The following is a 13,943-nucleotide window of genomic DNA, read 5'->3' as shown; positions in this document are numbered from 1 at the left end:
GTTTTGGTCTCCATACTTAAGAAAAGACACACTTGCTCTCGAGGCAGTACAAAGAAGGTTCACTCGGTTAATCCCGGGGATGAGGGGGCAGACATATGAGGAGAGGTTGAGTAGATTGGGACTCTACTCATTGGAGTTCAGAAGAATGAGAGGCGATCTTATTGAAACATATAAGATTGTGAAGGGGCTTGATCGGGTGGATGCGGTAAGGATGTTCCCAAGGATGGGTGAAACTAGAACTAGGGGGCATAATCTTAGAATAAGGGGCTGCTCTTTCAAAACTGTAAACAATTTTACAACACCAAGTTATAGTCCAACGATTTTATTTTTAATCCCACAAGCTTTCGGGGGCTTTCCCCTTCCTCAGGCGGTGTGTTTTTTTTCCCACACCGCCTGAGGAAGGGGAAAGCCCCCGAAAGCTTGTGGGATTAAAAATAAAATCGTTGGACTATAACTTGGTGTTGTAAAATTGTTTACAATTGTTAACCCCAGTCCATCACCGGCATCTCCACATCTTTCAAAACTGAGCTGTGGAGAAACTTCTTCACTCAGAGGGTGGTAGGTCTGTGGAATTTGCTGCCCCAGGAAGCTGTGGAAGCTACATCATGAAATAAATTTAAAACAGAAATAGACAGTTTCCTAGAAGTAAAGGGAATTAGGGGTTACGGGGAGCGGGCAGGAAATTGGACATGAATTTAGATTTGAGGTTAGGATCAGATCAGCCATGATCTTATTGAATGGCGGAGCAGGTTCGAGGGGCTGATTGGCCTACTCCTGCTCCTATTTCTTATGTTCTTATATACGGAGACCAGAACCGTGCATGGTGCTCCAAGTGTACTAGTGTTTAGTTCGGGGCTACCTTCCTGAGCAGTTCCCTTGTGCTCGGATTACCAGAGAGTGTGGCCGCCAGCTCCTACTCTCTTGTGTGGTGAATATTAAAAGTGAAATGATCTTTCTTTGTCTCTCATCCCTCCCGACACAGCAAATGGAGCGAATCTTCCCATGGTTCAAAGTGCAGGACTCCAAGTACTGGGCGGAATGTGGAGGTTTACCCAAGTGAGTAGAAACCAGATTTAACCTGCCTGCGTCAACCCGCCAGGAATCCCGGCCGATGCTGGAATCTCGCCGAATGTCCTGTCACTGGGTCTTTGTCTCCTCAGTCAGTCGTGGCTCAATAGGTAGCTTTCCCTCTCACCTCGGAGTCTCAAGGTCGTGGGTTCGAGCCCCCACTCCAGAGACTTGAGCCCCATAATCCAGGCCGACACTCTCCCAGTGCCAGTACTGAGGGAGCGCCGCACTGTTGGAGGGTCAGTACTGAGGGAGCGCCGCACTGTCGGAGGGTCAGTACTGAGGGAGCGCCGCACTGTCGGAGGGTCGGTACTGAGGGAGCGCCGCACTGTCGGAGGGTCAGTACTGAGGGAGCGCCGCACTGTCGGAGGGTCGGTACTGAGGGAGCGCCGCACTGTCGGAGGGTCAGTACTGAGGGAGCGCCGCACTGTCGGAGGGTCCGTACTGAGGGAGCGCCGCACTGTCGGAGGGTCGGTACTGAGGGAGCGCCGCACTGTCGGAGGGTCGGTACTGAGGGAGCGCTGCACTGTCGGAGGGTCGGTACTGAGGGAGCGCCGCACTGTCGGAGGGTCGGTACTGAGGGAGTGCTGCCATGTTGGCAATGCTGTCTTTCGGATGAGACATTAAACCGAGGCCCCGTCTGCCCTCCAAGGTTGATGGAAAGGATCCCACAGACGGCAGGGGGAGATCCCCCCGGACTCCTGTAGCCAATATTTATTGCTGAATCAACATCGTTAAAACAGATAGGCTGTGGGAGAGAGAGGGGGGTGGGGGAAGAGAGAGAGAGTGTGCGGGGGGGTTGGGGAGAGAGAGAGAGAGAGAGTACGCACGGGGGGGGGCTGGTGATAGGTGGGACTATGTATATTTCAGTGTGCTTGCCTTGTCCCTTCGGGTGAGCTGACGTGTTCTCTCTCTTCCTTCCCCAGCGGCGTGCACCCAAATGCTGTCGTACCTCCATCGCTTGACCACATCTACGCCCAGTGGCGAGAGCAGAGTGACGGGAGGCAGCCCCAGATCGCCCAGCAGAAGAACAGCCAGATGGAACCGGGAAATCGAGGATCGCAGAGCAGAACGGAGCAGTCTGCGGGTGAGCAGGCGAGGACGTGGGTGACTGCGCGACCATTGCCTCTGGGCCAATTGTAATCGGGAGCCACTTCCGGTGTGCCAGCGTTCCACGGTGCCAAGCTTGCTCCGTTTAGGGCAGAGTAAGCAACGCAGGAGCCACTGGGCGCAAGGTTTAAGAGCGCGCGGCTGCTGCAGAGTTGTGTACGGGACGCTGTCACTCTCACCGTGAAGCATCACTGGCGACAGTCCCCCGGTGATGGAGACATTAAACTAAATCACTGTCACTGAAGAATCCCACGGCACCATTGGAAGAAGAGCCCGGGAGTTCTCCCGGGTGTCCTGGCCAACATTCCTCCCACAAACAGGTGAACTGGTTGCTGCTTTGTGGGATCTTGCTGTGTTCTCGGGTTCCATTTGCCTGCATAAGTCGCTGTACTTCAGGAGCACACTGTGGAGACGCTTTGGTGCGATAAGTCAGCTGTATTAAGTTTGTTTTTCGTATCTTCGCCCTCTTCCCTTGGGGAATGGAGTGGAAGGATTCACAGGCTGGTTAACAGTCTGACCGGGTGGCATTGTCGCTGGTTTTCTTTGTATCTGTGTGAGTGTGGAGATCTGAGGTGGGTTGGGGAGGGTGCAGTGGGGGGGGGGGAAGGGAGGCGAGGGGGTTCCACGGGAGACGGCGCGCTGAGTCTCGATCTGGAGGGCTAACTGTTGAATTTGTGTTGATTGCAGCTGTGGGCAGAGAGAAAACCAGGAGTTTTGAGCCGGGGGCAGTGACTGACCCTGAGGACGGACGACAGTGCGCCCTGTGTCTGAAATACAGCGACGACAAACTCAACGTATGTCCATCTAACACGTGGCACGGGAATCATAGAATCATACAGCACAGAAGGAGGCCATTCGGCCCATCATGCCTGTGCCGGCTCTTTGAAAGATCTATCCAATTAGTCCCACTCCCCCCCTGCTCTTTCCCCAGAGCCCTGGAAATTTCTCCTTTTCAAGTATTTATCCAATTCCCCTTTTGAAAGTTATTATTGAATCTGCTTCCACCGCCCTTTCAGGCAGCGCATTCCAGATCAGAACAACTCACTGCGTAAAAAACATTCTCCTCATCTCCCCCTCTGGCTCTTTTACCGATTACCTTAAATCTGTGTCCTCTGGTTACCGACCCTCCTGCCACTGGAAACAGTTTCTCCTTATTTACTCTATCGAAACCCCTCATGATTTTGAACCCCTCTATTAAATCTCCCCTTAACCTTCTCTGCTCTGAGGAGAACAATCCCAGCTTCTCCAGTCTCTCCACATAACTGAAGTCCCTCATCCCTGATCCCATTCTGGTAAATCTCCTCTGCACCCTCTCCAAGACCTTGATATCCTTCCTAAAGTGCGGTGCCCAGAGTTGGACACAATGCTCCAGCTGGGGCCCAACCGGTGATTTAAAAAGGGTTTAGCGTAACTTCCTTGCTTTTGCACACTATGCTTCTGTTTATAAAGCCCAGGATCCCGTATGCTTTTTTTTAACAGCCTTCTCAACTTGTTCTGCCACCTTCAAAGATTTGTGACCCCCAGATCTCTCTGTTCCTGTACTCCCTTTAAAATTGTACCATTTAGATTATATTGCCTCTCCTAATTCTTCCTCCCAAAATGTATCACTTCACACTTCTCTGCATTAACAACGGGCTTCTCCCCAACAGCAGGGAATGTGGGGCGGGCAGTGGGAGTTGTGGGGGGGCAGTGGGAGGGCGGGCGGGCGGGGGCGCTTGGAGGGGTGTGAGGACAAAGACAATACGGTGAAGATTAAGGGGTTGATCTGTTCGAGGTGTTTAAAATGAGAGAGAGATTCGATAGGGGAGATACGGAGAAACTATTTCCTCTGGTGGGGGTATCCAGTCGAGTGGAAGGGTACAAAAAGCAATAAAAAAAGGCTAATGAAACGTTGGCCTTTATCCCAAGGTGGGGGGGTTGGAAGTTATGTTACGGGTGTATAAGATCTGGTTGGACTGCATCTGGAGAGACTGCGTTCAGTTCTGGGCACCGCACCTCAGGAAGGATATATTGGCCTTGGAGGGAGATTCACCAGAATGATACCCGGGGCTAAAAGGGTTAAATTACGAGGACAGGTTTCATAGACTAGGCTTGTATTCCCTCGAGTGTAGAAGATTGAGGGGTTTAAAATGATAAAAGCATCCCCAGCTTTTTGGGGGGAGAGAGTTCCAGATTCCCACTCCCCTTTGTGTGAAGAAGTGCTTCCCGACATCACCCCTGAACGGCCTGGCTCTAATTTTGAGGTTCTGCCCCCTTGTTCTGGACTCCCCCCACCCAGAGGAAATAGTTTCTCTCTATCGACTTCTCAGTCAGGACAGGGGAGGTGTAGGGGCTGCACTTGGCTCCAACTCCTTTAATCATCTCGATCAGATCACCCCTTAATCTTCCACACTTGACGGGGGGGGTGGTGGGGATCCAGTTTTGTGGTTTTACTGCCTGACCTCTGGCCGCTGACCGCTGACCGCCTCGCTGCTTCGCTTCCCTTCCCTCAGGACGCTGGACGCCTCCTGTACATCGGCCAGAACGAGTGGACGCACGTCAACTGCGCCTTGTGGTCAGCGGAGGTCTTCGAGGAAGGGGACGGGTCACTGAAGAACGTTCACATGGCGGTGGGCAGAGGGAAGCTGATGGTGAGCGTGACTCCTGTTGGGGGGAGGGGGGGGAAGAGAGAGTAGGCGGGGGGGGGCACTACATGGATGAGAATGGCAACGAGTGCCTGGTGTCGTTCGCTTCACCGTGTCAAGTGTGCCTGTTTATCCACCTTTCTCTATCCCTTTCTCCCCATTTTTCAGTCGGGTTGGCCCCCCGCCCCATCCGGATTTGGGAGTTGCGGCAACTCGCCAAGGCTTCTTCGACAGCACCTCCCAAACCCGCGACCTCCACCGCCTAGAAGGACAAGGGCAGCAGGCACATGGGAACAACACCACCTGCACGTTCCCCTCCAAGTCACACACCATCCCGACTTGGAAATATATCGACCGTTCCTTCATCGTCGCTGGGTCAAAATCCTGGAACTCCCTTCCTAACAGCACTGTGGGAGAACCTTCACCACACGGACTGCAGCGGTTCAAGAAGGCGGCTCACCACCACCTTCTCTAGGGGCATCTAGGGGATGGGCAATAAATGCCGGCCTCGCCAGCATCCCCGAGAATGAGTAATTTTGAGAAGTGCAGCAGTAAATGCCCGGTTAGCCAGCTAAAAGGAGGGTGTTGGAAAAGCCGGAGGTGCCTGGGGTGGGCCAGTGTATTGTATGCGGAGCGGGTTTGTTGGCTGCATGTCGTCTTTTCGAAGACGCCACTGCCCGCGCGGGGTTTCACTGGGCATCAGGTGGCGCGTGGAGCACTTGCTGTGCCTTAACATGTCGCTGAGAGGTCACTCAAGGCTCTTGAGATATTGAAGGACTTCGGCAGTGCAGTCACTGTTATGCGGGTGAACAATGCTCCATCACACACCCCCCATACAGAAATCTGGTGAATAGTCTTTTTGCTGGTGTTAGTTGGGAGTAGAATGATGGCCCGGGACACCGGGGGAGAACTCCCTGCTCTTCCAGTACTGCCGTGCGATCATTAATGTCATCAGAACAGTAGGACTGGGCCTCAGTTCATAGCGGGTACCACACAGGAGGAGGCCATTTGGCCCATCGTGCCTGTGCCGGCTCTTTGACAGAGTTTACTCAGAATTTGCAGCACAGAAACAGGCCGGTGTTTTATGCTCCATGTGAGCCTCCTTCTACCCCTCTTCATCTCTCCCTATCGAAAAGAAAGAACTTGCATTTATATCGTGCCTTTCGCAACCTCAGGAGGTCCCAAAGCGCGTCACAGCCAGTGAAGTACATTTTTTTTTGAAGTGTGGTCACTGTTGTAGGGAAACACGGTAACCAATTTGCACACAGCAAGCTCCCACAAATAGCAATGTGGTAATGACCGGATAATCTATTTTTTATTGATGTTGGTTGAGGGATAAATATTGGCCCCAGGACACCGGGGAGAACTCCCCCTGCTCTTCTTCCAAATAGTGGCCGTGGAATCTTTTACCGACCCACCTGAGAGGGCAGACGGGGTCTCGGTTTAACGTCTCATCCAAAAGACGGCATCTCCGACAGTGCGGCGCTCCCTCAGTACCGCCCCTCCGACAGTGCGGCGCTCCCTCAGTACCGCCCCTCCGACAGTGCGGCGCTCCCTCAGTACCGCCCCTCCGACAGTGCGGCGCTCCCTCAGTACCGCCCCTCCGACAGTGCAGCCCTCCCTCGGTACCGCCCCTCCGACAGTGCAGCCCTCCCTCGGTACCGCCCCTCCGACAGTGCGGCGCTCCCTCAGCACCGCCCCTCCGACAGTGCGGCGCTCCCTCAGTACCGCCCCTCCGACAGTGCCGCGCCCCCTCGGTACCGCCCCTCCGACAGTGTCGCCCTGGATTTTGGGGCTCAAGTCTCTGGAGTGGGGGCTCGAACCCACGACCTTCTGACTTGGGAGAGAGAGGCACCCACTGAGTCACAGCTGGCGTGTAAAATGGACTGAAATGAAGAGCTGCAGTCGAGCGGCTCCTGGCCTCCTCCTGTGCGGTGATTCTAATCCTCTGCTCCTTGTTTCTCCTCACCCAGCGCTGCGAACACTGCCAAAAACCAGGAGCCACGGTCGGATGTTGCCTGTCTTCCTGCCAGAGCAACTATCACTTCATGTGTGCCCGCGCCTGCAAGTGTGTGTTTGAGGAGGACAAGAAGGTGTACTGCCAACGACACAAGGACTTGGTGCAAGGAAAGGTATGTATGGCCAGACCGAGGGTCACTCGATGCAGCATCGAGCCCCTCAGGACGAGGAAGGACCCGGGGTCAATACTGTCAGGTTGGGTGTGTTTTCTCCCTCTGTGGGGATGGGCCCCTGTCTCCACTTAGCAACTGCCCACTGCAGGTACAGACCCGCGTCCCATCACCGTGTGTGGGGGAATCGCAGACACAGACCCCCCGTCCCATCAACGTGTGTGGGGGAATCGCAGACACAGACCCCCCGTCCCATCACCGTGTGGGAAATCAGACACAGACCCCCCGTCCCGTCACTGTGTGTGGGGGAATCGCAGACACAGACCCCCGTCCCATCACCGTGTGGGAAATCAGACACAGACCCCCCGTCCCATCACTGTGTGTGGGGGAATCGCAGACACAGACCCGCGTCCCATCACCGTGTGTGGGGGAATCGCAGACACAGACCTCCCGTCCCATCACTGTGTGAGGGGGAATCGCAGACACAGACCCCCGTCCCATCACCGTGTGTGGGGGAATCGCAGACACAGACCCCCGTCCCATCACCGTGTGGGAAATCAGACACAGACCCCCCGTCCCATCACTGTGTGTGGGGGAATCGCAGACACAGACCCCCGTCCCATCACCGTGTGGGGGAATCGCAGACACAGACCCCCGTCCCATCACCGTGTGTGGGGGAATCGCAGACACAGACCCCCGTCCCATCACCGTGTGGGGGAATCGCAGACACAGACCCCCGTCCCATCACCGTGTGGGGGGGAATCACAGACACAGACCCCCGTCCCATCACCGTGTGGGGGAATCACAGACACAGACCCCCGTCCCATCACTGTGTGTGGGAGAATCACAGACACAGACCCCCCGTCCCATCACCGTGTGGGAAATCAGACACAGACCCCCCGTCCCATCACCGTGTGGGAAATCAGACACAGACCCCCGTCCCATCACCGTGTGGGGAATCACAGACACAGACCCCCCGTCCCATCACCGTGTGAGGGGGAATCACAGACACAGACCCCCGTCCCATCACCGTGTGAGGGGGAATCACAGACACAGACCCCCGTCCCATCACCGTGTGAGGGGGAATCACAGACACAGACCCCCATCCCATCACCGTGTGAGGGGGAATCACAGACACAGACCCCCGTCCCATCACCGTGTGAGGGGGAATCACAGACACAGACCCCCGTCCCATCACCGTGTGGGAAATCAGACACAGACCCCCCGTCCCATCACCGTGTGGGGGAATCGCAGACACAGACCCCCCGTCCCGTCACCGTGTGGGGAATCAGACACAGACCCCCCGTCCCGTCACCGTGTGGGGAATCACAGACACAGACCCCCCGTCCCGTCACCGTGTGGGGAATCACAGACACAGACCCCCCGTCCCATCACCGTGTGGGGGAATCACAGACACAGACCCCCCGTCCCATCACCGTGTGGGGGAATCACAGACACAGACCCCCGTCCCATCACTGTGTGTGGGGGAATCGCAGACACAGACCCCCCGTCCCGTCACCGTGTGGGAAATCAGACACCGACCCCCCCGTCCCATCACCGTGTGGGGGAATCACAGACACAGACCCCCCCGTCCCATCACCGTGTGGGGGAATCACAGACACAGACCCCCCGTCCCATCACCGTGTGGGGGAATCGCAGACACAGACCCCTCGTCCCATGATCGTGTGGGGGAATCACAGACACAGACCCCCGTCCCATCACCGTGTGGGGGAAGCATTCCCCGAGAGGAGTCTTCGAGTAAGACGCTGGCTGGGATTGTGCTCTTTGACAGAGTGTGACGGGATGCTACTGCTCAGATTCCCGCTGCGCGTTGCCAATATTGCCGCTGCCATGGTAACAGCTGCCTTCTCTCCAGACTGTTCTAGAAGATGGCTTTGAAGTGATGCGGAGAGCTTACGTAGATTTCGAAGGAATCACGCTGCGCAGAAAGTTCCTCACAGGCCTGGAACCAGAGAATATCAGCATGATGATTGGTGAGTGTGTGCTGGGATCACAGGCTGGTACTGATAGCATTTGCACGGGTTAGATACAGAGTAAAGCTCCCTCTACACTGTCCCATCAAACACTCCCAGGGCAGGTACAGGGTTAGATACAGAGTAAAGCTCCCTCTACACTGTCCCATCAAACACTCCCAGGGCAGGTACAGGGTTAGATACAGAGTAAAGCTCCCTCTACACTGTCCCATCAAACACTCCCAGGGCAGGTACAGGGTTAGATACAGAGTAAAGCTCCCTCTACACTGTCCCATCAAACACTCCCAGGGCAGGTACAGGGTTAGATACAGAGTAAAGCTCCCTCTACACTGTCCCATCAAACACTCCCAGGGCAGGTACAGGGTTAGATACAGAGTAAAGCTCCCTCTACACTGTCCCCAGGAATATACCTTTGCTGTAACCTCAGATAAGTGCCTCTGTTTATCATCATCTCACTTGTTGCCCATCTTTGGACTTTAAGTGAGATTGTCAATCCAGTGCTAAATCAGGGGCAGTTTTGAGCTGTGAGCTCGTACCTGTTCTTGTACTGGAACTATCCAAAACTCATTTAACGCGATATCTTCAAGGCCAAAAGCCGACCTCTTTCCTGTCATTAACCCTAAACTCCCCCCTTTTCCCCAATCTGACTCCTTGTCTGAAGGAGTGTTCCCGGTTTACCTTTTCCATATCATTTTACAACCTTATGTAGCCGTATAAGGGACTCCTTCCTCTCAGCTTGCTCCTCTCCAAGGTGGAAGAGTTTATCCTCCCTCTTCATAACTCGGACCCCCCGACACTAGGGATCAGCCTTGTCACTCCCCTCAGCACCTCCTCCAGCGTTTTCGGGAGATCCCCCCCCCCCCGCCACCCTGCCTTGTGTCTCGGTGACCGGAACTGGACGGGGTGAGAATTGACCAGGCTTTCCGCTCTTCAATCACTCTCTCTCTCGCTCTGTTTGTGTGTGTGTGTGTGCAGGTTCGATGACCATCGACAGTCTAGGCATCCTGACGGAGCTGTCCGAGTGTGAAGGACGTATCTTCCCTGTCGGTTATCAGTAAGTGCGCTTTCTAGCGTTCAGACGGACTTGTGAGCTTTGGAGACTAACAGTGCAGCCTGTCTTGTACCATGAAGGGACAATAAGAGACGTGTAGATTCCAATCCCCCTTTATATGCCCCTCTCCCCGGAGGTGCTGACTCTCTCCAGGGTACAGGTCCCCAATCCCCCTCTATATGCTCCTCTCCCTGGAGGTGCTGACTCTCTCCGGGGTACAGGTCCCCAATCCCCCTCTATTTGCCTCTCTCCCCGGAGGTGCTGACTCTCTCCGGGGTACAGGTCTCCAATCCCCCTTTATTGCCCCCTCTCCCCGGAGGTGCTGACTCTCTCTGGGGTACAGGTCCCCAATCCCCCTTTATTGCCCTCTCTCCCCAGAGGTGCTGACTCTCTCCGGGGTACAGGTCTCCAATCCTCCTTTATTGCCCCCTCTCCCCGGAGGTGCTGACTCTCACTGGGGTACAGGTCCCCAATCCCCCTCTATTTGCCCCTCTCCCCAGGGGTGCTGACTCTCTCCGGGGTACAGGCCCCCAATCCCCCTTTATTTGCCCCTCTCCCCGGAGGTGCGGACTCTCACTGGGGTACAGGTCCCCAATCCCCCTCTATTTGCCCCTCTCCCCAGGGGTGCTGACTCTCACTGGGGTACAGGTCCCCAATCCCCCTTTATTTGCCCCTCACCCAGCCTTTCTGTAGCCGGTAGTTAGACAACGATCAGAGGCAGGAACCCTGGCTGATATATTTATTTTATTTCTCCCCTATCTGACCCAAGGGCCAATTGTAGCCCTTGACTCCCCTGTCCTAGATGCGGAGAAACTATTTCCTCTGGTGGGGTGAGTCCAGAACAAGGGGGCAGAACCTTAAAATTAGAGCCAGGCCGTTCAGGGGTGATGTCGGGTCACACAAAGGGGAGTGGGAATCTGGAACTCTCTCCCCCAAAAAGCTGTTGAGGTTGGGGGTCAGTTGAAAATTTTAGGGGTGTAGTAAATAAGGAGAAACTGTTTCCAGTGGCAGGAGGGTCGGTAACCAGGAGTCACAGATTTAAAATAATTGGCAAAAGAGCCAGAGGGGGAGATGAGGAGAATGTTTTTTTACGCAGCGAGTTGTTCTGATCTGGAATGCGCTGCCTGAAAGGGCGGTGGAAGCAGATTCAGTAATAACTTTCAAGAGGGAATTGGATAAATACTTGAAAAGGAAACATGTGCAGGGCTCTGGGGAAAGAGCAGGGGGGGAGTGGGACTAATTGGATAGATCTTTCAAAGAGCTGGCACAGGCACGATGGGCCGAATGGCCTCCTTCTGTGCTGTACGATTCTGTAATCAAATGTGCCCCCAGTGTCAGGGGTGCGCCTGTTGTCAGCGACACTGCTCCCCTGCCCTAAGAGTGTTTTTATTTTGTTTTTGGTCAATTCATTATGTCCGTCAGCTCCTGCAAACCCCCCCCCATTTGTTTTTAGTGATTTGACCCGATCATTCTCTCGATGCTTAGGTGTTCCCGAGTGTACTGGAGTACGACGGATGCCAGGAAGCGTTGCGTGTACAGGTGTAAGATCCTGGAATACCATCCACCTGCCTCGGAAAATGACGTCAATGGGACAGATGACGGTGCAAATCACACCATAGTGCATAGCCCCAGCACGGCAGGTACAGGAGGAGACCGGGTATTAAATCCCCGCCTGTAACTCACTCCCGGGTATCTGTTATTCTATATATAAACCCCCCGAACCCCTCGATTAGATTCCAGTCTGTAACTCACTCCCGGGGTATCTGTTATTCTATATATAAACCCCCCGAACCCCTCGATTAGATTCCAGTCTGTAACTCACTCCCGGGGTATCTGTTATTCTATATATAAACCCCCCGAACCCCTCGATTAGATTCCAGTCTGTAACTCACTCCCGGGTATCTGTTATTCTGTATATAAACCCCCCCCCGAACCCCTCGATTAGATTCCAGTCTGTAACTCACTCCCGGGTATCTGTTATTCTGTATATAAACCCCCCCGAACCCCTCGATTAGATTCCGGCCTGTAACTCACTCCCGGGTATCTGTTATTCTGTATATAAACCCCCCCGAACCCCTCGATTAGATTCCGGCCTGTATCTCACTCCCGGGTATCTGTTATTCTATATATAAACCCCCCGAACCCCTCGATTAGATTCCAGCCTGTAACTCACTTCCGGGTATCTGTTATTCTATATATAAACCCCCCGAACCCCTCGATTAGATTCCAGCCTGTATCTCACTCCCGGTTATCCTATATATAATTTCAGCCTTGGCTCAGTGGGTAGCACTCTCACCTTTGGTCAGAAGGTCGTGGGGTCGAGTCCCACTCCAGAGACTTGAGCACATAAACTAAGTTGACACTCCCTGTGCAGTACTTGAGGGAGTGCTGCACTATCAGAGGCGCAGACTTTTAGGTGAGACTTTAAACCAGGCGGATGTAAAAGATCCCACAGTCACTATTTCGAAGAAGAGCAGGGGGAGTTCTCCCCGGTGTCCTGGGGCCAATATTTATCCCTCAACCAACATCACTAAAAAAAAAACAGATGACCTGATCATTATCTCATTGCTGTTTGTGGGATCTTGCTGTGCGCAAATTGACGGCCACGTTTCCTACGTTACAACAGTGTCCGCACTTCAAAAAGTACTTAGTCGGCTGTGAAGCGCTTTGGGACGTCCTGAGGTGGTGAAAGGCACGATATAAATGCAAGTTCATCCATTCTTTCATAAAGTACCCGAACTCTTGGATTAAATTCTGGCCTGTAAATTGACCCTGGTTATCTGTAATTCCAAATGTACATCTGAATCCCCCCCGCCACCCGGTCAAATCACTCCCAATCAGTATGTGCCTGACGTCTGGTGTTTAGCTCATATGAGCTTACAAAATCGAAAGGCAGGAAAAGACCAGCTGGTCCATCAAGCCTTCCCCACACCACGTCGGCCGGCGCATCAAGTCTAGACCCAACTCTCTTCCCTCTTTCCCCCCGCCCTCCCCTCGCAGCCATGTAATCTCCCGGGAGAGCCCAAAAAACCAGAGTGAAAAAACCCAGGGCCATTAACAACAACTTGCATTTATATAGCGCCTTTAACGTAGTAAAACCTCCCGAGGCGCTTAACAGGAGCGATTATCAAACAAAATTTGACACCGAGCCACATAAGGAGATATTAGGACAGGTGACCAAAAGCTCGGTCAAAGAGGTAGGTTTTAAGGAGCGTCTTAAAGGAGGAGAGAGAGAGGCGGAGAGGTTTAGGGAGGGAATTCCAGAGCTTAGGGCCCAGGCAGCTGAAGGCACGGCCGCCAATGGTGGAGCGATGGAAATTGGGGGATGTGCAAGAGGCCAGAATTGGAGGAGCGCAGAGATCTCGGAGGGTTGGAGGAGGTTACAGAGATAGGGAGGGGGCGAGGGCCATGGAGGGATTTGAACACGAGGATGAGAATTTTAAATTCGAGGCGATGCTGGACCAGGAGCCAATGTAGGTCAGCGAGCACATTAAGGGGAAAAAAATACTCCGGAAAATCCCTCTCCGACCCCCTCAGGTGATGGAAACGCAGTCCAGGAGATCGCACGGACCGTGTGTTATCTATAAAGACACTTCTGTGCAGCGAACTATCTCTCCCTTGTGACTGGGGTGTTTGTTTTTTTATATATATAATAATCTATCTATCTTTTGTTTTCCTTTTCAGATGCAAATGAGGCGGGGGAACCTGCTGAAAAGGGCTGCCCAGAGTCCCGGCCGAACCCTCACTCTCCCGAACACCACTCCCCGGGTCAGAAACCCGGCCCTCTCCCCCCTCCCCGCCCACTACCCTGCAGCCGCATCAAGACCCCCAGCTACTCTCCGGCCTGTCGATGGTCATCTAACGGTTCGAGACCCCTCCCATCACCAGGTAAGTCCGTCCACGTGGGGTACGGCAGTGTAGTGGTTACAAAAATCAGAAATTACATCGAATGTACAGCGCAGAAACA

The 13,943-nt window shown here is 53.9% G+C and overlaps 1 protein-coding gene across 1 annotated transcript in view; it reads left to right on the top strand.

Moving 5' to 3' along the window:
- The window catches only part of LOC137306155 (histone-lysine N-methyltransferase 2B-like), an 84,823-nt gene that overhangs the window by 56,156 nt on the left and 14,724 nt on the right, over positions 1-13,943 (top strand). Inside the window, exons 19-27 of the mRNA XM_067975214.1 lie at positions 983-1,056; positions 1,995-2,155; positions 2,866-2,972; positions 4,671-4,808; positions 6,776-6,934; positions 8,808-8,925; positions 9,901-9,979; positions 11,462-11,616; positions 13,661-13,864. Coding sequence (XP_067831315.1) covers positions 983-1,056; positions 1,995-2,155; positions 2,866-2,972; positions 4,671-4,808; positions 6,776-6,934; positions 8,808-8,925; positions 9,901-9,979; positions 11,462-11,616; positions 13,661-13,864 — 1,195 coding nt within the window. The remainder of the gene's footprint in view (positions 1-982; positions 1,057-1,994; positions 2,156-2,865; positions 2,973-4,670; positions 4,809-6,775; positions 6,935-8,807; positions 8,926-9,900; positions 9,980-11,461; positions 11,617-13,660; positions 13,865-13,943) is intronic.

The sequence above is a fragment of the Heptranchias perlo genome, chromosome 42, assembly GCF_035084215.1.
Source record: "Heptranchias perlo isolate sHepPer1 chromosome 42, sHepPer1.hap1, whole genome shotgun sequence".
NCBI classification, from domain to species: Eukaryota; Metazoa; Chordata; class Chondrichthyes; order Hexanchiformes; family Hexanchidae; genus Heptranchias; species Heptranchias perlo.
This window is presented reverse-complemented; position numbering and strand designations above follow the sequence as displayed.